The sequence below is a fragment of the Tetrao urogallus genome, assembly GCF_951394365.1.
Source record: "Tetrao urogallus genome assembly, chromosome: 10".
NCBI lineage: Eukaryota > Metazoa > Chordata > Aves > Galliformes > Phasianidae > Tetrao > Tetrao urogallus.
Window position 1 is genome coordinate 18264321 of NC_136823.1, and position 24003 is coordinate 18288323.

The window sequence follows — 24003 nt, forward strand, 5'->3', positions numbered from 1 at the left end:
CAGGCAGGCCGCGTGGCCAGCATCATCTGCCCCATTCCTGCTTTCTGATCACTGAAGCATTATTTCCATCCTGCCTTCCTGGGACAGCAGACTGACTGGAGTCCAATCTGGGGATGTCCCTACACCCACATTTACACGTGGGCTTCAAACAAGAACTTTCTTGGCTGTTGAAAAAAATCTGTTGAGATACAGTAAGAAAGATGCCAAGAGAAGCTGTTGCTGAAATCTCTTCACCCAGGGCATAAAACTGAACTTTGAGACAGGTGTGGGAGAAACAACTTAAATGAAATCTCCAGCTTAACTGACGTTAAGGAGTCCATCAAGCTTCAGAGAGGCACCTGACCATCTGGATCCTTCTACAGGCTGAACCTGATCATGGGATGGTTAATCAATACGGATGGTCCTGCCAATTCCAGGTGGAGACAAAAGCATCATTTAAGGTGTCGCTCCTGGCTCTGAATGCTGATGTACAGCATGACTTCAACTGTGGTGATCGCTGGAGTGTTTCTCCTGGGGCTCCTGGGGCTTTTCAGATAGAATGTAATGTTAGGGACAATTTTCTGGGATCAGAAATACTGTTTATGGGGTTTGGCTGCCAGGAATCCTGCTCTGGAGGCTACTGCTGTCCAGGAGGCAAAACTAAGTGCACTGTTCAATGCTTGCCCAGAGGGCAGAGGCTGCCATAGAAAAAAAAGAGCTTTATTGCTTGAGGTTTCATGTTCTTCTCTGGAGGCCGCGCTGGTGTGAGCTGCGCCCCTAATGAACAACCTGCCCTGAAGACATCTTTTACCAGCATTTGAGATCTGTGCAATCATGTTATTAGAAATTCTGCCCTGAGGTACAATTGTATTATTGCAGTCATTAAAGGCAGTTCATCTCCATAATAATGGAAATCCTGCCTTGGAGGCCTGAATGCGCAAAATAACATCGGTAGCTTGACTCTAGAAGGTAAATTCTATACAGAAACTGCAACAGCACGGTTACAGTTATGTTGCAAATTCTGCTTTGAAAACAAAAGCTATTTCTACATAGAAGAGTTTGTTTTCTGTCCCTGGTGCTCTGTCTTGTTCTCTTCACCTACACAACAGTCTTTACACTCTATGGGGAAGGTCCTCAGTCGTGCTTACTGCCACTCTTTACAAATCGGCCCCAAATCAGTGAGTGCTGATGGGGTAGGAGCAGGTGAGGCCACTGCTTGCCAACCTGACTTCCACCCTCCACAGCAGTGTGGGAGAGGAGATGGGATGGAAAAATGCCGGGTTTGATGAGCTGGGATCCTGTTGCACGGGTTCTCTTTGATTCATGCTCCAGTGACATCAGTGTGACTGATGCTGGACTTGGGCCTCTGAGATAGAGATGGAGAGTGTTGCTGACACTCAAACCAGGAAAAAAAAAACCCTGGAAGGGGGTAGGTGGGGGGGGAGGCTGCCAAAGCCAGGCAATGTTTTTTACTTAATTAATTCTCAGAGGCATTTTGATCTTCTTACAGTCTAGCATCCTCATTTCCCCTGGTTTTGTGAAATACCAATAGTCAATGTCAAGTGAGGATTTGTGTATAAAATATGGTCATCTACAGAATTGCATACGCAGCGTATAGGAGTCAGACAAATGTTACATTCAGAAATGTGGTCTTTTGCACTGACTGCATCGTGTGGAAGACAGAGTGGATTCAAAGCATGTCTGTACTTTGATCAGCAGCTAAAGAGTCACTCATAGATGTCAGTGCAGTCACAGAGGTGGAGGGTAATTTTACCTGAGACTAACCAAGATAAAACACGTATCCAGAGTTACTCACAAGTCTGGAAAACCTTTCATTAACTGATGAGCCCTGCATAACAGTGGTGGGAGGGAAAGCCAGCACTCAATGAGGGGTCTTTCCTTTGGACTCCTGAATGCCAGGCATCAGGTCAGGCATCTCCCCATGCATGGGATTTCTTGTTTGTGACAATTACATCCTTGCAAGACGTTCTGTCTGCCTTTCATTGGCAGGAGTGGGAGGGGAAGTCACAGCGCCCAGATTGTTCTTGTAGGATTTTCTTAATCCTCTCATAATAACTGAATTACATCTAATGCCGCAATGTTACATACATTTATTACCAAGACTTGTTTTAAAACCTTTATTTTCAGGTGATCTTATCATAGAAAGCTCTCAATTTGTTCGTAATTACAGCACTGCTCCCACAGAGAGCTGTGCTAGTGCAAGCACAAGCAGTTCATCCTCACACCATTGACAAGCAGAAGTTGCTGCTGTCCCCACTTCCTTCCTATTTCCTGGGTATAGGGGAGGACGGGGCTGGGTGTGAGTAGAGAAAAGTCCTGGAACTGCTCAGGGTGCTACAAGCTGGCATTAAATTAAGCAGTTAATTGAGTTGGTATTCAAGCTTAATTTTGAAACAGGTAAATCTCTTTCATACAGTTTGCCATAGCTGCCAAAGAACGTTGCTCTCCAGACTTGCAGGTGCTGCCATGTTGGTGCACGCCATCCAAGGGATGAGCTGCAGAAGCACTGGGATCTGAAATAGAGTGTTAAAGTGGACACTGGTGCTGAGATCTGCCATGAAGGACATGGGCTTTTTGCCTCTCATCAGCACAGGTTGAACTTGTAATAAGTTCCCAGTGAAGGTCATTTTGTTAGGGGACCTTATGAAAATTTCCAGTGGGATTGGTCAAGGGATGTATTTTATTATTGGCATGGAATGGCTTTTTGTTGGAGTAGCACTGGGGATTAGGTGTAGTGCAAGATTTGCATGACTTCCTTGCAGCTCTTTCTTATTTTACCTGGTGCTTGTTTTGCCCATGCAGAAATTGCTTGAATTTACATGTGGGTATTTTGGTAAGGTTTACGCTTCTGTATTTTTAACAAAGGGTTTCAATTTAGATTCCAGTCTATCAGACACACAAACTGTCATTTCCCAGAGTATGAAGACATAGGGTTGCACAGTTCTTTAGGAGGTGGTGAGATGTCTGGGTCTCTTGGTTTACCATTTCTTCCTGCTGCACTAATTCTGCATTGCTTCCCAACTCCCAGCAGCGTAGGCTGTGTGCAGGAAGTCCAGGATAGCTTTTTGGGGGAGAAACGCTGCATTTCTCCAGCCTGGTGGTTTGCGGTAGCACTGCTGCCCAGCCTTCCTGTGGTGCAGCAGTGAGGCTGAATCCATAACCTGGCTTAGAATTCTGACATTCAAGAAGAAATCCAGGCATTTATCAGTCTGCCATTCAGCCACACCTCGCCAGTTAGTGCCTCCCTGTTCTGTTGTCAGCTGCTCGAGCGTTTGGTAAGAACATGTCAAAATATAATGTGTTTTCCTTTGAAATAATGTATGTTCAAAGTATGTACTCACAATGGTTTTCCTTTCTAATGTTCTGCTGAAGCTATTGGCAGTCATATTTACCCTCCTACCATATTTGTTCTCAGCACAGGAAAGAAAAATAATTGCAGTTTTAAGCCCCAAAACAAATTACTTTTCTCCCATTCTTGTTTGTGTATAGCCCTTACATCATTAGAGCTGTTTCTTTTCTGTGAATATACAGCGCGTTGTTTATAGAGTTTAATTGTAAGGAAGAAATTCATAAAAGACAAATGATGCTCTGCACTGGTAGCAAGGAATATGAAAGTGTCCAATTAAACAGCCACTGACTAGTACTCATATAATAGCAACATCTGTTATCTTAATTAAACAAGTCTCTGTATAGAGCGGCCCTCACAGTGCGCTTTGTTAGAGCAGGATCTGACCTAGATACTCCAGGCGAGCTCACCATGGAAATTCTCCCAGTTGGTCCCATTATCTCGCAGCCTTGACAAGCTTCATGATGTATGAGCACACTGGAGCACATGCAGAGCCATGCTGCATCAGGTTTTTTTGCATGTCGTGGTGTTTACTTACAGCGGTCAGTTGTGGCAGCATTTAGCACTGTACAGCATGCCTGGTGAGCTTCGTCCACATCAAACTGTGGTCAGGAGAGAGCCATGCTTACAGGCAGTGCTCGAGATTCATTTGCAGAGGTGGCTTCTGCAGTTCAGGGCCAAATTGTTGCAGGTGCCTCATTGCTGCTCTTCACTGTATCCTAGGGAAGTCCTAGTGCCCCAATGACTTCTGAAAAGCAAGGTGTTTTGGTGCCTTCTGCACTTCAGTATGGAGACTGATGGACCTTTGAAGCACCTTATCCAGCATGTTCTGAACAGTTAATGCCATCACGATGCCCTCACAAAGGCTGTTCACTTTCAGAGCCATCAGATCAGCTGTTACTTGTATAACACAAGTTATACAAGTTCTGCATATTTATCTCGGTGCTATTCTGTTTGGAGAAAGAAAAGTTATGGAATCAGACAAGGAAAGGAAGAAAGGCGTTTGTCTTACTGTCAGCATCTTGAGTTTGGCAAATTGTATTAATTCCCATTTTTTATTTGTTGCTTCAGACTTCCTAATTAGTAGCTAATTGCTTTAAACAGCCAGGAAGAAAAAGGCAGTAGGACAGAGGGTGCATCTTTTCCCGTCTGGTGCCAGGGTACAAACCATGGTGTTATTTTTATCCTGATTACTCGAGAGACGAATTGCCAGCCGTGGCTTTTGGGCGTGCAGTCTGGTGACACTTCAGCAGAAAATAAAACCTCAAAGGATGCTTCCTATCATTGTTTTGCATTAATTGTGTTGACCGTCTTTTTTTTTTTTTGTCCTTTTTTTTTTTCTTCTAAATACAGCACCTGTGCAATTTCTTTAAGGCAGACAGGTAACCAAACCATCAATAACGTGTCAGTTTTTCATTACATGCTGCCTAGGCGCAATGAAAAATGACATTCTGCAAATAGGTTTTTGAAGTTTGAGTCGACGGAGCAGCATTCATCTTACTTTTCAGAGACAATGGCAGAAGATGGCTTTACTTCATTGCAGTGCCTGAGACAACTGGCGCGTACTTGCATTAACCAATTTTCTTCAAGAAGAGAATTAAGATGAGCCAGGAAACCACTTGATTTGGTGGTCAGAGGGCCTAAGGAAGCCCTCGGACTCACTCTGCCAGCCTTCTAATGGTTTAACTTCAGTGCTGATCAGAAGTTGGCCATGCCAGTCCTTTTTGTTGCATTGGTTTTTCCCCTCTGCTCTTGTGCAAATGTTTCAAGAAAAGAGTTACCTGAGAAGTGTTGTTTCTAGAGCACAACTTAATGCCATGTTATTTCTTACGTCTCAAGACATAACCCTAATTAGGCTGATCCCTAAAACAGAGCATATTTATTTGCTCTGCAGCACCAGAAGCTGTTGCTGTTCCCCCAGCGAACTGCTTTCACTGGGGATGCTGTGTAGGACAGCAGTGTCACCACGCAGTGACCACAGTGCAGCCAACCTCATGGCATTGGTGGAACCTGCTGTGTCTGGAGAAGTCAGCAGCTTTTGCCTTGGGTTTGCCTATTTTAGAAGCAGAGCCTTGCTTGCAGGGGGTTGCAAGAGAAGTGACAGAAGCACCCACCAGCTCTTCCCAAGTCCTGCGGAGCACAGAGCGTTTTGAAGTGAGAAATATTATAAAATATTTCTTCTCTTGGACATTTTCACAATTAGTGGTAAGAAGATGATAATTTTACAGTTAAGGCTACATTTTAAGAAATACGTGCTTAAAATCCAAGGAAATAATTATATGTCTGTTGGGGGAAGTGAGAGATTTCTAATGAACTTTTTAGGCATCCTACCAGACTTGGTGATGTTTTTGATGATTATTTAAACATCATTTTTAAGTGACATAAATGCATCTCTGGATCTTGCAAGTTTATGTTAATGCCAATTACAAGCGGAGTGGGTAATTTATCTTTGTACTGTGGGCATTTTTTGTTGAGACGAGAGGAAAAGACGTGTTATCTTTGAAAGACTGTGCCTTTGGGCATCCATTCAGATGGTATCGGCTGGAGCGAATAAGCTGAGAGCGCATTTACTGCTTCTGCTCTAATCTCACGAATGCTTCCAGAAATGGTTTGTGTCAGCAGCTGATGCACGGAAAATCTTGTGCAGATTTTTTTCTTTTTCTCATAAGAGAATTATTTTTCTGAGCTTCAGTTGAGTTAATGGTTCTGTTTGCCAGAACTCTGGAGCCTTTGCTGTAAGTAGAGGGTGATGGTTTGTCCTCATTGGGAGGGAGGTGAGCTGATGGTGAGGATGATGGAGGCAGCGCTTTCAGCCTGCTGCTATCTCTCCCTGTTGGCTGGGAGAAGCGATTCAATCTCTGTGCCTCTGGGCTCTAATCGCTGCCGTGGAAGGATGAGCATAGCAAATATTTCACTGAGTGATTGGTAGGCTGAATTGAGTAGCAATTCTGAAGCACCTGCTGCTTCCTTATGCAAGGTTTCCCTTGATGCTGGGCGCGACATTTCTTGGAGAGGAGCTGTGTCTGGACAGACAGTTGTGTGCAGATGTTTTAGCCTTCCACAGGGTGGTTTGCAAGAGTGCTTTGCCCCTCTACCCGAGCCAGCAACCAGCTGCTTCAGGAAGAGGAGAGCCTGTTCCATGGCAAGTGTTCGCACTCAGAACCCCTTCTTGCTGGTGCTGCTCTCGTGTTCTGTGACAAATGGCCAGCTTAGTCTGCAAAAATGAACTGTGAGGCTAAAGGGCTGCACTAAAAAGGGACTCCCGTGGGGATTGGTCTTCATTTCTCACCAAATCAATGGGAAATTGGCACTCTGCACCATTGGACCCTCCAGACTTGCCGTCTTCCCATACAGCTCAAATTATTGCCTCATGTCTGAGGAATGAAAGCTGTAAAAATGAGCTTTGCTCTGCTTTGCTTGGATCTGCTTCCTCAAATATTTATTTTTATGACACGTTTGCTCTTACTGTATTTATTTTAATTTTGTGTACAATGAAAAAAGAGCAGAAAGACAAAAGGTTTCTATTCTTTAAAATTCATGACAGCCTGCTGTTTTGCTTCAGGGTCCCTAGCCATGTTTGTGTTTGGTTTTCATTTGTTTCTTCCTGTTATCATCATCCCTTAAGAAAGACATTTTGTAGAGAACTGTTCTTAGATAACCCAGGGATACTTCTGTATCTGAATTATGACCCTAGGCTTCTCTAAACAATTTACATGAAGTCTAATAGCTGTAAATGCTGCTTTTATTCCTATTCACTCCTTCAGAATAGGATTTCGTCAGTTCCAGACTTGTCCTAAAAATTTCCAGGCAAAAAGGAGGATGATGACAAAGCACAGCTTTTGCGTTGGTAGTCATTAATGTGTTCTGAGTGCTGTATTATTTATCTGGACTGCTCCGTCACTGCAGATAAACAGTCGAGAAAGAAAGTTGCAGGAAGAACTTAGGATGGCTGAGTGTTAGGATGACTTGGTGACTGGTTTACACCAAGTTCAGTGCATTTGTGGTGCATCCTGTCTTAGGGATCAAGAGCACTGAGGACAAAGGCCTTTGCCATCCCATCTTGGGCCACGCATTGCCTCAGATCAAATACTTCATCCTCAGCCTCTGTAGTTCCACGTAAAATGCATTTCCAGGAAAGCTGCTGGGAACTTTTCTATTGAACTAAATGGAACAGGTTTTTACCTTGGTTTATTCTGAGCAAATACAGTTCTTACCTGAAAATTAATTATAGTGAGTTTGCTGTTAAGAGAGCTGCCAGTTGTCATGGATAAGGAAGGCCTTATCTAGTGCCTGCTTTCACCAGGAGAAAGACATGTACTAAATTAAATGGGCTTTGACTGAGGCTCCAAATTAGTTCAGACTTTTCTGTGAACCATGAAAAGACAAGTAGTTATAGATGAATAAGTACCATAGCAGATGTTGGTGGTAATGTAAATCAAAACTTAACAGGTCTAGGACAAGAAGTTGCATAGCATTACAAGGCTGCCTGCATCGTATGGCAGTCAGTACCATTTATGGGTTTAGATGGATGGTCAAATAAAAGCCCCTGTGATGCCATTCCCACAAACATTCTGTCCATTTCACGCCGATCCCCACTCGTGCGGAAGTGTCTGGAGTTAGAGCTGCTCTCATGTGCTTTCTTAGGTGAAGCCCAGCCTTGGGAGATGGTGCTGTGGACACGTGGAGGGACATCTTGGGTGGCCTGAAGATACGGGATCAGGGTCAGGGCTCTCTTCCTGTCCTCTCTCCCTGTGCATGCCAGAGGCCGTCACAGGTTTGAATGGAGATCTGTGGTGTCCCCGTTGACCTCTGTGCCTACTTTAATGGGGATTAATGTTATACAGCAGACAGATCTAGCCTTACTGTTATTTATTTACACGGCACAAAGGTTGTAGTCACGCTCACCCATGGCCGTGGAGTTGCTATTAGCAGGGGAGCGAGGCAGCCCATCCTTCATGGTGATGGGCAGGTGGTGGTGAGTGATGCCTTGGCTCAGGGAGGGCTGGGAGCAGTAAATCCTCCCTGGCAGCCAGGATGTACATCCAGGCCTGGAAGCATTTCTAAATCTTTCCATGTTTTCTCAAAGAGCCTAATGGGTAATTGTGCCGTTACGAGATCATTTTAATAATCCTAGTCACTGCTTCATTGCATGGGAAGTATTATTAAGAAGGCAAACCGCTACAAAGGCATGCGATAGAAACAGAAATAATTAGATAAATAATGCAATTGCCTGGAATCATTTACATTTGCAGTAGAGTTTTGGCATAAAGCAAAGTTGCTGTTAGGCTAAAAATTGCTTTCCATGTTCCTGCCTATGAACAGCAGGTAATGGCTGAGCAAACACGTTGCTGAGAATCAAGGCCAGGCGGTCTCATGCCTTTTCCCTCCTCCTTTGCTTCCAGCCCCAGATCAGAGGAAGGACAATGAGCCATTCATCATGTAGGCTGAAATGCACTGTTTCTCACAGGTGCCTTTAACCTAAATCTTCTCTCAGAAGACGGATTATCTCTTAGAAGAACTCTGGCACCACAGTCCCTTTTCAATAGTCACGTCAACTACTGCCACAAAGGCTGTACATGAAGGAATCAATGGTAGTTTTATCTCAAATTGCACTCTGTGTGTATTTCTTCCAGCTGACATTCATTTAAATGCTTGCTCTAAGACATCTTTTCTCCCTGTAATAGAAAAAGGATAGGACATCCTAAGCATTGTTTCCTGGGGGGAAAAAAATTAAAAATATTCACTTGGTGAAGCATGAAATATTTTGGATGTCTGTGTTTAATCAACAGTGAAAGCAAGTGTAGTTCTGCTTGTATTTCATAAATTAAAATGCTGAAGTGATCAGATAAGAAGCAACATACCTTGCTTCATTTCAGCAGAGCAAATAAAACCATGTGAGATTAAAAAATAAAAAAAACTCACTTATGAGTACTTTGCTCCCAAGAAAGAATTTATCTGTCTGCTGCAGTCCAGCAGTTCTGCTGCCCTGTCCCCTGGGAGGAGAACCACCGCTGTCACGCAGCCTGCTGTATGCACTGCCTCTGTCGTCCATTCATATTCCACATTTCCACCTGCTGAAGAGAAAAATAGAGGGCATGCTGACAAGAATATATTGAGGGATACCTGCGGCATCATCTGTCTGGTGCAGATCTTCCATCGGTGTTGCAGGGACTCTATGAGTGAGTAAATAATTCACTGTGAGGAGGTTGGCCCCCGAGCACACAGCTTAACCCTGCCGAGGCTCACACCTGGTGCTGGCCAGGCATGGATGGGGGGTTATTCATCCCTGGCTCTGCAGTGCTGGTCTCTTTGCTTCCTGGACGCGCACAGAGAAGGTGATACAGTAAGGGAAGTAGGGCTGAGGTTTTTAAGCAAGTGCTCTATTGCAGCACAGGGCTGACCTGAGCAGCAGTTTGTGTAGAGGCAAGGGATGCAGTCAGACAGCCAAAGGTCGGATTTCCTTGGAGCTAGGCTGGAGGTAATTACTGATGAGCTGTTTCATTACGTGCTTAGGGAGTTCTGCAGTTTTCACACATTGTTCGTATTCCAAACAAAGGCTTGATCTTGTTTTTACTAAGTCAGTGATAAAACTCTTACTGATCTCACTGGGACGTGTTATCACTAAATGCACGTTACTCGCTGAGAAATATCTTTCTACTCCTGGGAATTCTGCCCAGCAGTGAGAAGTGAGCTCCATGAATTGGATGTGCTGTGCTCGATTCAGGCTGGAGGTGGCTGATGGGTCACTGAACCAATATGGCAGAGATGTCACTGCAGGAAAATAGAGGAGAGTAGATCCAGTGACTGTGTGCTGATGTTTCTCTTTGTACTGCTCCAGGTCTGCCTGGCCTCTCCAGCTGGAAATACTGGGCAAGTCGGTAGCAGCGTGTTGATCCAGGAGGAGCTCTGTGCAGATTGGCCATGATGCCAGAGCTGTCCTTTCCTCATGACCTTGGGTAGATGCCTGAGCACAGCACCTCTCTGCACAATGGTTAGGTATTTTTCATCCAGAAAGATGCACCTATCTCTGTCTTGTAGTTTTCAGGCTCACACCAACCAACCTAACAAACAGTGTGAGACACTTCCATTCCTGCAGAGCTAGCACAGGGCATGGGCAAGAGGCCGATATGAAAACTGTGTGCCTGCCCATTCTGCAAAAGCCTTTTTTAGGGTAACATAAAGTGCTCAGCTTGCAAGTTTTTCCATTTGCTGCTGTGATGGTGAAAACAAGGCAAGGAAGGCTAGGGAGGAATGTTTTCAGCATTTTTAAAGGTCCTTTGTCCCCAGAAGAGTATTAAAAAAGCAAAAGAAAAGATCAGTTCTTCCTGGGGAAGAGCAAAAACCTTCGTTTTAGAAAACAAGCAGTCCTTTCATCTCCTGATTTCAGATCAGACTCTGCTCTCCATGGATCTGAAATCTCCAGTTGACAACGCAAGTCAACAGATTCTTTCTTACAAATGCCATGGTATGTTCAAAATAAGTGACTCCTTGTTATACGAGAGTGCTAAAATATATTATGCCATTATTTTTCCAAGTTGATATTTTTCTCTTTGTTTATTCTCTGCTAGTAGCAGTGACTGAGTGCCAGTTATCAGTGGCACCAATCTGTACAAGAACAGATCTGCATTATTAGTTCCTCTTACTGCTGCTGTGGCAGGGAACCCAGAGCACTCAATAGCAAGTCAATAGCTCCTTTTGGTTTGGAGTGGTTCAGAGAGGTGTGTACTCAGCAGCCAACACTTTATTCTGCAGTAATGTGTGTCTATGGGAAATGTGCTTTATTTTAAGTCTTCCTAGCCATCTTACTAGAAAACTTTTTGGGGGTATATTTCAGATAAGAAGAAAGAAAGCGTGCAGTGTAGTGCTTCATTTAATTTGAACTTTGTGTCCTAGAAGGACTTGTTCAACCAAACTGCTACAAGTGGTTGATCAGGGGATGTTTGCTTTCAAGCCAATTAGCAGTTTGAGAACTTTCAGTGGCCTGAAATGAGCCTTTCCTCCCTCTTAATGAAGATAAGTCTGCAAAGGAATTGTGAGTAGCAAAATCAGAGACAGTCATTCCTACTTTCTCAACAAACTGTAACAAATTCCAAAGTGTTAAAATAATTTACTCGCTGACTTCCAGCACGTTGGATTAAAATGAAGGGACAAAACACTCCATGTAGGAAAGCACCTTCAGCAAAAAGAGCCGCGTAAGCACAAGGCCTCCTAGCCAGCGACCCACAGTAGGATTTTAATGATCTGATTTGTTTGAAAAAAGAAAAAGCCAACAGTTAACTTGCACAATTATTTGTCATTCTTGATGCTGGTCATTGGCAGGAGCATGCCTGGAGTCGATTGGTTATCAGACCAGAATTCATTGTGCATGGAGATCCACTGGGAAATGGCTTTGGAGAACTCAGTGCAAGTCTCAGCTTTGCAGTGTTGTGTTATCAGAGGATAAACCTAACCAGCTGTGGCTTTCTGCATAGAGGTGGAAGGAAACTGCACAGTCTCCCCATGATGTGCCAGAGTTTATGGGGGATTTACTGACCTCATCCAGAGGTCGTCCCTAAAACCATCCAGTCCACTAAACTACTATTTAACACTGGGAATGTAAATAGGCACTTAATGGGAAACCAATAGCAGCAGAAAGATAGAGGTAGAGAACGTATTAATATTTGAAATTAAAGCTAGTTTTATCCACAGGTACAGTTAAAATTACCCATGGAGGAGATGATCCTGTTAGCAGTTTTCAGCCATGTGGATAAAAATAAATAAAAACAAAATCTCAACTGTAGGGAAATACAGTCTACAGTACAGATTTTTTGAGATGGCAGAATGCTGAGGGAGCAAGTGCACAGGCTGGCAGGGCAAGGCCAGCACAGTGTGGTCCTTCTTGGGCTGGAGCATCTTGCTGAGCTTGTTTCTGTCCTTTATATCGATTTGAATTTTAATGCCCGCCAAGGGCACCTTCAGCCTTCAGAAAGGCACTGTTGTTTCTGAAGACCTGAAATTGATAACAGCAGTAAGTAATTCCTTGGGAGCTGCTAGTGCTACTGCTGCCCAGGTTCCTGCACTAGAGGCCAGCATGGCAAGTTCTGTGCTCCAGTACACATTTAATGTAATACGTGCATTGATTTGTGCCAACACAGTGGTGAAGATAAGAGACAAGTAGCTATATACTACTCTCTTCCAATTATTGAGCTGGAGCAACTGCTACAGAAGCAAATACATGTCACTGGACTCCTGCAAAAATAAATTACAATAGTGAATGCTACTGACTGCAACAATTTGGAGACCTATAAGCCAGTTGAGAACCTTCTATTAATATCACTGTTATTGATGTGTGAAATATAACCCCTGCCCCTGGTTTCTGCCAGCTGTTGTGCTATTGCTAAAGCAGGTCAGGGAGAGGCCAGGATGGAGGCTTGGGAGCATCCTGCACTGTCCTCCTCTCCCTCAATCTGTGCCATTGTTGTAAAGAGACAAGCCATCATATTCTTTTAAAGCGCATCTGTTTGTGCTCATCAAGAGAGTGTGGTGTGACAGGAGGCACCGACTGCTCAGCTGCTGGCATGGGCTGCCCAGTGAGGTGCTGGAGTCCCATGCCTGGAGGTGTTCAAGAAATGTTCTGATGTTGTACTGAGGGCCATGGTTTAGTGGGAGCCGTTGGTGATGTATGGATGGTTGGACTGGAGGACCTTTGAGGTCTTTTCTAACCTTGGTGATTCTGTGACTCTTATCACTGCCCTACATGAAGCTGTGTCTCCGGAGTCCTCACTCGTTGTGCTTGCTGCTGCTTGCAGGAGCCCCTTTTGTTCCTGTGCTGGTGGGGGTGGGTGTCCTTTGGGCTGGCATCCACCCCTTTGGGCTGACAGCTCTCTGAGGGTTGCATCTGGATTCGGACCAGGCCAAAAAGGAACACAGAGCACCAAATGCACGCTTTCAAGTGGTGTGGCAGACAGCTGAAGTCACCCGTTGTTCCTTTCTGCTATTTCTCAATACCAAAGTTGCCCAGTGTCACCCCATGGCAGCACATGAGGGTTACAACTTGTGGGGTCTGCTGCTATGTGCTGCCCGGCTTCTGCACAGCTCCTCAGCTGGCCAGAACCTCTCGAGCATTTCTGTGATGCCTGCAGCCATTGTCTGCTAGATTCCTTTCATCCTAATTCCTCAATCCAGTTGCTCAGAGCTTGATTGGCATTAAGGATGCAGGAAGGCTTCTTCATTTTCTTTCAAATTAGTTAAATTAGGAAATAATTGAGCAGGAGAAGGTGGGAATTAATATGAGATTTTCAGTGCAGGTCTGAAAGTGGCTGAAGGGCAGAAAACAGATTGTGCTCCAAGACATGACACTGAGCAGACAGCCACGTGTTCTGCTAAGAGAGACAATATTAGTCTGGAGGGAAGGTTTCCCTGCAGTTCTGCAGATAATTTTGGGGCGTCTTCAAATAATTGTATTTTCTGTGATTGCTGTACACCGAGGTAAGAAAGTAATAATTAAAAAGAAAATGACCAAAATGTAATAGAGGGAACACTGAAGTGCTTTGAGTAATAAAGAAATGAAGTTGGTGCAAAGTCCTGCTCATAGAGACAGCAGGCAGAAATTATGTGCTAAATGGGAAAAAGAGGCTTTCCAACTGGGGATGCAAGAGGTGATGGAAGGATGTGGCTGTCTGCAGAGTGCAGGTGTGGCACACTGCTCATCCAGGGCAGGAGCAGAAAGCAGCGGTGCATGCTGTGTGTGTCGGTGCCCGTTTGCCTTGTGGTTGCAGCAGCCAGGCACTCATGGTCCTGGAGGTGAGGAATCCTTGGAAACTGAGAGAGAAACGTGTTGTTTTCGTCCACTGGGGTGCATTTGCAGTGATATGGTGACAGCCCCCAGCGTACCGCCGCTGCCACCAGCACTGAGCTCGGTTGATGTTACAGCGATTAATGGCGTGCACAGTGGTGGCTAATGGTGGGTATTACAGTGGTTGAGCAGCACGGTGTTCTGTAGCTGTCCCCTGTGCTGCTTCCGCAGCTGCAGATCCTGCTGCACTGGTGTGGCATCAGCTGTGCTCCCCAAGAGCTCCTGGGTAAAGAATTTTCTTTGCACATTTCAAATCGCAGATTTAATGTAATGTTGGCCAAAGGCACTTCTGATAATGGAGCCATCCTGAGCCCTGTGGGACCACACAGCGCTGTTCTCGCTCCCTCAGGGCTCGAGGCATTCACGTTGAATGGGATTTACGGGAGATCAGGCTTTCTGCTTTCACTGACTTAAAGCAGAGCACAAGAAAACGGGATGAAAGACAGCTCTAATTGTGAGAAGAGAGGAACCCCCAGAAGCATCCCTGGTATGGTGCTAAGCAGGGGAGAGGAGGGATCAGGAGTTATCCTCCATTTCCACCTGCTTCCCGCCATCCAGGAGATGGGTAGCGTTGCCCGTAACAGCGTTTTGGTGGCAAGGAGTACAGATGTGTGCAGGGGAGACTGGGGCCCTCATTGAAAAGCCCTCAGGTTCGTGCATCTCTGGCTGCAGCGCACACAGTGCGTGTTGCAGGGTTGTCCTGGAGAGCGCCGAGCACCAAAGCACAGTCTCACATAAAACCTACACGAGCTGTGTGTGTGAATTAGAGTTGCCCTCAAGTAAAGACACCGAAAACTCATGTAAATGATGCATTCAGTATTTATGAATTGCGTGCCCAGAGGTTTCTGCCAGCTTAACTCACTCTGCAGCGGACAGCGGACTCTGTCTGCTGTTCGAGCCGTTAATAATTAATAGGAAGAGCAGTATGTGAATGTAACATATGCATGTAACATAAGGTGTGTTCTGTGCCCAATTGTCTCTCCAGAATCACCGTTTTGGATGACGGCAGCCTCCGAATTGTCAACGTCACCAAGTCGGACACTGGGAGCTACACCTGCGTGGCCACCAACCACTTTGGGACAGCGAGCAGCACCGGCAGCTTGGTTGTGAAAGGTAACGGTGATGTTCTCTGGTGAGTGCTACCCAGTGCTGGGCACAGCCTGCTCCTTTGCTGCTGACACACGTGGGCCTGTGGGAATCGCAGGTCCTTCAGCAGCCGGGCTCTCTGGCTGCACACAGCCTTGTGTGTCACATGGGGATGCAGTTCTGCAGCTCAGGAGTTCCAGGTGTTTGTTGGTGTGTACTCAGAATTTTTCCATCTGTTATTCTTTTTCAAGGCAGGACTTGTAAGGTTTCACAAAGACGTTTTAAGTAATGATCTGTTAAACAGCGTGATGCTGACAAATGTTTTAAATTCATTTGTCCTCTGCTTATGAGTAGTTCTGCATCTGAGGAATTACTATAGGCAGTGAGTATATGGATTATCACACTTATAATAACTCTCCTTCTCCTTATCTGGGGGAAAACCTCTCTTAGATAACACATCAGGGAAGACTGATTGCAAAGCAATAAATCAATCATGGAGCTCTGATGCTGTCAGTTTTCATTCTCCCGTGTTTTGGCACTGATGGATAGCGTTTGGTTAGAGGGTCTCCCCATCAATTATTTCTGTGGTGGATAGGGAATACTTTAAAATGTTTCAGTGCAAGTTTTAATCCGTGTTTTTTACAGCCAGAGCAAGTAATGTCAGGCAAGTGCTGATAAAGCTGGTGAAGCCCTGTTGTGATTGTGAGCTGCAGGTGCCAGCAGTACAGCAGCACCTGTCATCCCAGGGCAGAAGGTTTGCCTCTCTGTTAGCTGCGTGGTTACGTTTGCAGTCGGGGAGGTTTGGAAGAGCTTGCATGGCACTTATCCATGCCCACATCTGTCCCTGAAAAAAAAAAAAAAAAAAATCAGAGTAAAAATCAGATCTCATTTCCATATGAGCTGATTCTGCCTTTTCTTGTTTTGTGTTGTCCTGAGGAGGAACCTGTAGCAAACAGCCATGAGAACGATGCTCAGAGACAACAGACATACAGAATCCTGTGTCTGTTACCAAAGGGTCAGTCGTCAATTGCTTCTCCCAAAGGAAAGCTGGGAGCAGAGGGGTGAGCACAGAGAGGCAGGAGGATCCCACTGTGATGCCACCAGATGCCCACGCACCCAAGCTTGGCTCTACAGCTCCTCTGTAGCTGGCCGATGGCATTTGGCACCCTGCAATCCAGTCACTGAGAACAGGACGGTGTTGGCCCACTGCTCTGAGTCAGGCTTCTGTCATCCACACCTTGTCCTTCCTCATTAGCAGTACGGAGGAGCTGGCAGTAACTTGAGTTCTTGGTAACTTGGGATCTTTGTGTTCGCATGGTTCACACATTGCTGTGCTTCATGGTGGGGTTACAGAGGATTAGCAAGTGTTTTTTTCTCCCTCAGTGCTCCGTTTTCACTTGGTTCCATTAGCATTAATGGAAGTGACATGTGTGCATGAAGCAGAGAATACACTCTTTTAAGCCCAGGATGTGGATATTAGCAGCAGACAGAGAAATGCAATTTCACAGTCTATCCCATAAAAAGTATAAAAGAGCAGAAACTATTCTGAACTCCAAATGAACTGTGTAAAATACTCTTATTTTATATTGAAATGCTTGAGTTTCCCTGCCCTAAGTAAAACATGGGCAGGGTTTGACAGAAATATGACTGAATATCTTACTTTAACTCTGTTTTGTGGTGTAAAAAAGACTAATTTATCAGCTGATGAGTTTTTTGACCTTAAGATATGCTTATATTCTCTCCTAACTCATCCTATGTCATTGGGTAAAACGCAGTGAAGGTCGAAAGGCATTTTTTCCAGCTTTCCTCTGTTCTCCCATTAACATTGCAGGGTCTCTCTCTCTCTTCTTTTTTCTTTCTTAATTTTTTTTCCTCTCTCAGCAAGAAATGCCAACAGTGTCACAGACAGTGTGGGCAAGGATGAGAGGAGGAGGAGAATGTCTGTTACCCCAGAACCAAGGAGCTTAAAATAAACGTCTGGCAAACAACCAGAGAGGGATGAATAAATATTCATATTCTGCATGACTAGACAGCTTACAAAATATGAAATTCTGATGGGTGCCCATAGGGCTGTGTATTAACATGCTGTTGTCAGAGCTGCTGAGCCTCAGTGGCTTCCCAAACCTGTGAGCTTGTGTTTTGGGTTTCTTCCATTGGTTTGCTCTTGGTGAGAACTCTTCTGGCCTCTGAGACCTCAGATCTTGCAAATTTACATGTCGGGTTTGACCTTTAAATTAAAAAGCAGGATTGAATTTGTAGGGATGGAGGAGAATCCCACAGATGGCCTTCAGAGCTATGTAAAACACAGCATGTCTTTATATGTAGCACTCATAAATATGAATTTTCCATCCTTCTTTTTCCATTTTTACTGTACTTGAGGCTAAATGTTCAGTTCTTCCAACACAAAGCAGGACTGTAGCCTTCCTCAGCACCAGAGATTACATGACAAAGCGTATAAACTGTGCAGCAGGAGTTGATTTCTGTTTAATGCCGTTGTATAAATTGGCTTTGAAATAGGAAGCTCATTTCAAGACTCTGCAGTACAAGCTCTGAGCTGGTGCAGCACAAGGAGGAGCTGGGGCCAGGGGCTGCTCCTGCAGAGATGTCCCAGCTCCTGTGGAGGCAGGGAGAACCGCTGTGTGAGTGCTTGGCAGGGTCTGTAATTTCTGCTCTGGTAGCGAAGCACAGTTCTGGTTGTACACTTACATCTCTGACAAGGGCAAGTTCCGACAGTATTATTTGCCTGTTTCATTATGATGTACTTTTAACATTTTCCTCCTGCCATTAGCTTGTCTCGCTTTGACTGTTATGGGAGGACTCAAAGCAGTAAAAGCAGGAGAATTTTTGTTAGCTGGTGTCCATATCATTTTAGCAGAAAAATAATACAAAGATAATGTCAGTAGGTTATTTTTTTCCTCACACTTGAATAGTCTGATTGTCTTGACTTTGTCCAGCACGGGGATTGGCATCATTTTCTATAAAGCTTCATATTTTCCATTCCGAGCGTATTCCTTTGTACGGACATCAAATTGGTGCATTGCACTTAAAATTGAAAAGATTTATTAAATACTGTAAACTTCGGTCCATTATCAAAAGGCTTTTCAGAATCTTCAGTGTTATTATCTTCAAACTTGGTGTAGAAGAGGCTGGGCTCGTAGTTGAGAGGCAGCCCTGTGCTCATCATTGCGGGCGCAGCCTTTGAGCTCTGTACAAACAGTGTTGTTGGGACGCTGAGGTCTTCTGGCTCCTCTTGCCATCTGTGATTGCTGGGTTTCAACATAACTTGATGGGTATTGATCTCTGCGGTTTGGAAAATAGTTTGCCTTGCAGCCAAGGGGCTAAAGCGCATTTGGTAGTGCTTTGGATTGTTTTAATAGATAAGGAAGAACTATTTTATTTTTTTCATCTTGAGAGAGAACGAATGTTGTGCTGTCCATAGGGAACTGGCAAGAGTTTAGTCCTCTATCTCCAAAGGTGCACTGCAGTGCAGAGACTTTGCTTTCTAATGGCTGACCATCTGTCTGCGGCGGCGTATTTCATAAGTTGTGTTCTGAACGTTGTTGGTGGTGCATAGTGCAGGTTCCTTTGAGTTGTTTGTGGCTTAATTGCTTCATAACAGAGACAGCTGATATGCGCTAACACGTGCCATCAATGCTCCCTTCTCTACTTCAGTGCCCAGGGCCCTCCCAGAGCGCAGCCAGGGCTTGTTTGAGTTTAGAAAGAAACTCATTAAATGACACCTCGTGTTGAAGGCAAAATATTTAATTTATAAAAGAGAGGCAGGCTTAAAAATAATAACCTCAGAGCAGCCCTTTAGGGCTGTCCATATATTATAGGCTTTTGGAATGAACCTTTTTAGCACACAGGGTGGGTGTTTGGCTGGTACCGAAGCCAAGATTTTCTGCACAAAACAGAGAACTCTGAAATACTCAAAAGTTGTCTTAATTTTTTATTATTATTATATTTTTTTTTTTGTGATGGCTGCACGCGGTTTCTATATGTGGTCCAGATATGAATATTCCTTATCTGACTTAACACATTGTTCTGAGAAATGTCAGGGAGAAAAAGTAAAAAAGTAAAAAATCAAACCTGTTTTTCTTCTTAATCTCTATATCAGAGTTTTGTAAGGAAAATAAATAAAAAGGATTAGAGAGAACTGCAGACATATGAAAGCAAAAATTCATTCAAAAGGGCATGTTGGTACATTGTCATGTTTATGAAATAAAGCTTATTCCTCAATTTGAAAGCCTTTCTTGACTTCTAGCTCACATCCAGTAGAAAGTGCTTGATTTTAACAGTTGACAATGAAAGCTGTAATCTTTGGCTGTAAAATTGCAAAGTAACATATTCCGCTCTAATTGGACTATTTCCACTGAAACAAATTATTTCTAGGGCATAATTAAGGGTCTTTTATTAGGTTTAAGTAAAATTATGACCTAGGGCACTGCGTGAAAGGCGTGCTTGTAAATGAAAGAGCTGTGAATCCATTCTTCCCAACCATGTCACCCTGAGGTTTTGGGCATGGTTTGCTGGAGGTCATTAATGAGCATTGGGTAGCAGAGCTCCAGGTAGAAACTGGTGGGTTTGGTGGCCAGTAGATGCTGTCTTACTTCAGGATCCTTGAAGCTTTTAAAGCACTTCAGATATGGGTTACAATCAGGTACTTTCTTGTTTCAAGCAACTTAGAAGTTCGTTTACAATTGCAAACCGCAGCAAACGTCACTGCATGATACCCAAATAAAATTGCCTTCTGCAGCAGCAAGGAGCTCATCTTGTGTTTCAGATGAGACCCAACTCAGCCATTCATGAATGAACAGTGCCACGAGCTCTGTTTCTTATCTGGGAGAGAGGGAAAAAAAAGTAGGTCATCTTCTAAGGCCAAAAACAGTAAATGGCAAAGATACGTGTGAATGAAATGAACCATCAGTTACCAGTGGTTTGCACTGAGGGCCAGCTGAATGTTTTTTTTTTTTTTTCTTGTAAGCACTTACTGATCATAACAAATAAAACTTGTAAACACAATATAACTGTTAAGCTTCATTAAATTTGCAGCAGACAATTAATTTTTTCAGGCAATTCAAATGCTCTTCTGTAGCACTGACTCGGTTTAATTGAACATATTACCACAAGCAGACAATAAGAAATATATTGAAGATATCCATCTGGCTTTCATGGAAAACCTTGTGCGTTTCACTTTCTGTGGCTGTCACAAGCCTTACTAATTGCCTCATTTTGGCTGTTTTACAGTCAGTGTGATTTAGCCATTAATGTGATAAAAGTCATCGTAGTGAAGAGCTTGATATTAAAAAGCATAGATCTCTGGCCTATCTCTCCTGCCAGTTTTGGAGTTATCTCTGGTGTTATTAGAGTTATATTTTTAAAAGCAGAGATACAAACATACCAACTTTTATGAAGCTACTCCAGGTATTTTGACTGTCAAATTCTGCTTGTGAAATCAGAGTGGAACGTGTGCTCTGGGTAAATGCAGCACATAGCTCTCCCTGCTTCCCACCCCACCACCTTCCCTCTTGGCTCTGTGTGCTGCAACCTCCAGCCAACCTTCAGGCACAGCAGGAACTGGGATGGATGGCTTAGAATAATGCCTTACAAAGCTCAGCACTTTCTTCTTAGGAAATTTCCTATCCTCTCCCACGCAGAAAAGAAAAGCAAAGAAGTTCAGGAGTTGACTCAGTCATCAATAGAAGATTGGGTGTTTTGCTCATCACTGAAGATCAAATCCATACATCAGCTGAAAAGGCAGATGACCTATAGGTTAAACGCAGACTCTTAATGAGACAAAAGCAGGTTAATTAATGCTTTTCATCAACTTTCTTTAATTTATTTTAACACGATCCATTTCAGAAAGGTTAAAGTATTTCTCAGTTTTTGAATACAAATGAAAATCCAGCATAAAACGAAACCGTAGATCAAAGACTTCTGATACGTATTTTAATCAAAATGCAGTGCAGTAGATGTGTGTATGTGATTGGATGAAGAATGTAAGCAACACATTATTTTTTCCAATAGTTTGTTGCATAACTTAAGAAGACTACCTAGAGCTTATTAACTGGAAGCGGCCGTCCACCTGGGGACACTTACAAATTCATGAGAAAAGCCAAATACGTTTGACTGAGCTTTTTTCCACCTGTTTCCTAGCCAGTAGCTGCAGGGAATTAATTTAGATTTCCAGGAGCTACTAGCAGCAGGAGGAAGAGCTGAGGTCTGTGGGATGAGCCAGAACCGTGCACTTTGCTTAACGAGGCGGGAGCACCAGGCAGAGCAAGGCGGGAGCTTCACACACACTGGCTGCTCAGTGATAGAGATCCAACAGGGGCTGGATGTAAGGGTCTGTGTTCTCAGTTCCTGTAACTCTGTGTTTGTTAGTGGACTCGCTGGGAATTTCTGGCTGCAAAAGATCCTGGAGCTTCTAGTTTCATGCAGCTGTTTTGTTCCTAGAGAACCAAAAACGACGATTTTACTGCAACGGGACAAAAATCCCATGCATCCTCTTGTTGTTCTTTCAGGAAAACCTTCTGTTGTCAGTCTGCTGACACAATGAGTTTGATCATCATCCCAAGGGGGTGATGGCGAGGATTTATCCTTTTCCAAAGCATGCAGTGGGATGAGCTTCATGGAAATCCCACAAGTCTTGAGTACTCTAAGAGAAAAGGATACAGCGGAGAAAACTTGAGATCGTCACAGCACACAGTCCTGTTGTGCAAGATGGGGGGGTGCCCCTGGAGCCACTTCTCTTCACACCCAAGCAGTTCAGTGTGTGCAGGGAGGGATGGGGAAGATAATGATGCCAATATTACATGCATTGAGAAAATGACTGTCTGTCCCCATTGCAAGTGAGAGATGAAGGAATCACTCCGGGGGAATAAAGAGTAACAGTGGTAATGACTCTGTTATCCCCAAGAACTTTATATCCTTGAAAATAGTAACTAAGAGCAGACTGGCCTGAAGGCTATGTTTTTAACTTCAAAGATACAGATGAAGTGTTTGGAGAGCACATTTTCTGTAGTAGGAGGAAAATGTGTGAGTGGTGAAGGAAAGAATCTGGGACAGTACTCGGGGAAATATCAGTCTTTGTGTGTGTTTTCTCAGAAGCGGTTTTGGAAGCAGCTTAGCAGAACCAAACTTCAGAGGCTTTGAACAGTTTTGACTTTTTCTCCCTGAGCCCAACTGGATTGGAAGGGGAATGGAGCGCAGGTGTACTCAGAGTTGCATATCAGGTAGTAAGAGCTCAGCACGCAACGATAAAGTCTGGCTGTGATGATGGTTCTTAGCGCATCAAAGAGTAGCTAAAGCACTGCTTTAGTGTGATGAGGTGATGTTTGCAGTGTTAGGGACTCCTGGAACCTGATTCTCACCTCATCTAATGCAATTTAAGTAAGATGATGGGCAATCACATCAAAGTTAATGTGAGGCTAGAGACCCTTATCTTAATCCTGGAGTCATGGTGGCAGAGAGAATTTGACATCAGATACTGCCTGAAGAGGTTAAGTTCTGGGTGTGCTGTATCACAGCATTAAACCAGTTATTTGGGAACATGATGGAATGTGAACCTTTATGGTCCAATAGCAGATTGCTTGTGAAAGACAAGGGAGTGTTGTCATCCACTTCTTTTGCTGTGCCTTGGGTTGCTTCTCTCTCTCATGCAAACTCTCTTACTTGAAATACAAATTTTATTTGCGTTATGTTTGAAGTTTTTGATTGGATTATAAAGAGCTAATGATCAAAGTTGTAGGTTTCAGTACTGTTTTCTTCTAGCTTCATTGCAAATATATTGAAATATTAATCTTTATTAGAATTTAAAGAGTGAGCAGTATTTCTCCAGTGAAAATTTCAGTTTCTTTCATGTGTCGGTAGGAAGTCTCTGCAGCAACTCAAGCCTGAATTCATTCATCCTGATAACAAAGTGCATGGTGGAATGGGAGAGGAATGACATCTCAGACAGCAGAAAGCAACAGGTGGGGATGTCAGGGAGGAATACTGCAGACTACGTCTTGCATCCCAGCAAAGCTGTGTGCTGAGAAAGACAGGGCTAAGCTCATCCACTGCTGAAACCAGGCTGGAAGGAGAGGTGCTGCTGCTGACCTGCTGCTTGTTTCTCCCCCTCTCCACATGTCTTTTCACTAGTTAGACCTTGGATCTTGTTTTGAAGCAACATGCATAGGAAAAAACTTGTGGCTATTTAGAAATAAAATGCCATGTAACAGGAGAAATGCGAGGGATGCTTTAACGATGCCCTGTGTTGAATATTTATTCAGCAGCATAGAAGCTGAGAATTTTGAGCAAGTTCTAATGATGGGATGATCTTGCAGGTAGTTGTTCTCATTCCACACATGCTCCTGCCTTGATCCTGCCCCTGTGTAACATCAGTACATCAACAGGAGAGCAAAACAGGAGCGAGGTGCTCCGAAGGGCTTGCCTTCTCAATTTGTCACCGACTAATTGGGATGTGGGAATGCAAGGCACTTCCTTGCAAGGAGCAGAGCGCGCAGAGACAGCCTCACCTTCACCAGGAAGCAAATTAAACCTTTGTGGCCCAGGAAATGGCCTCTGAAGGTTTGTTTTGTTGGCTCTGTTAGACTGTAAGTTGATCTTTTTGGAGGGAGGTGTTCGGGTTTCGGTCCTGCCTGGCAGTAGAGAGGTCTCTATAGGGTTTGAAGTAAAAGTTTATCTTAAATAAGAATATCTACTGTGCACAGCGGTGTAAGAAGACGAAACACTT

The 24003-nt window shown here is 44.0% G+C and overlaps 1 protein-coding gene across 1 annotated transcript in view; it reads left to right on the forward strand.

Moving 5' to 3' along the window:
- LOC306950093 (contactin-4) overlaps positions 1-24003 on the forward strand; it is a gene marked incomplete at both ends in the record, with an annotated part of 119835 nt that overhangs the window by 77846 nt on the left and 17986 nt on the right. The window contains one exon of the mRNA XM_079540242.1: positions 15166-15293. Coding sequence (XP_079396368.1) covers positions 15166-15293 — 128 coding nt within the window. The remainder of the gene's footprint in view (positions 1-15165; positions 15294-24003) is intronic.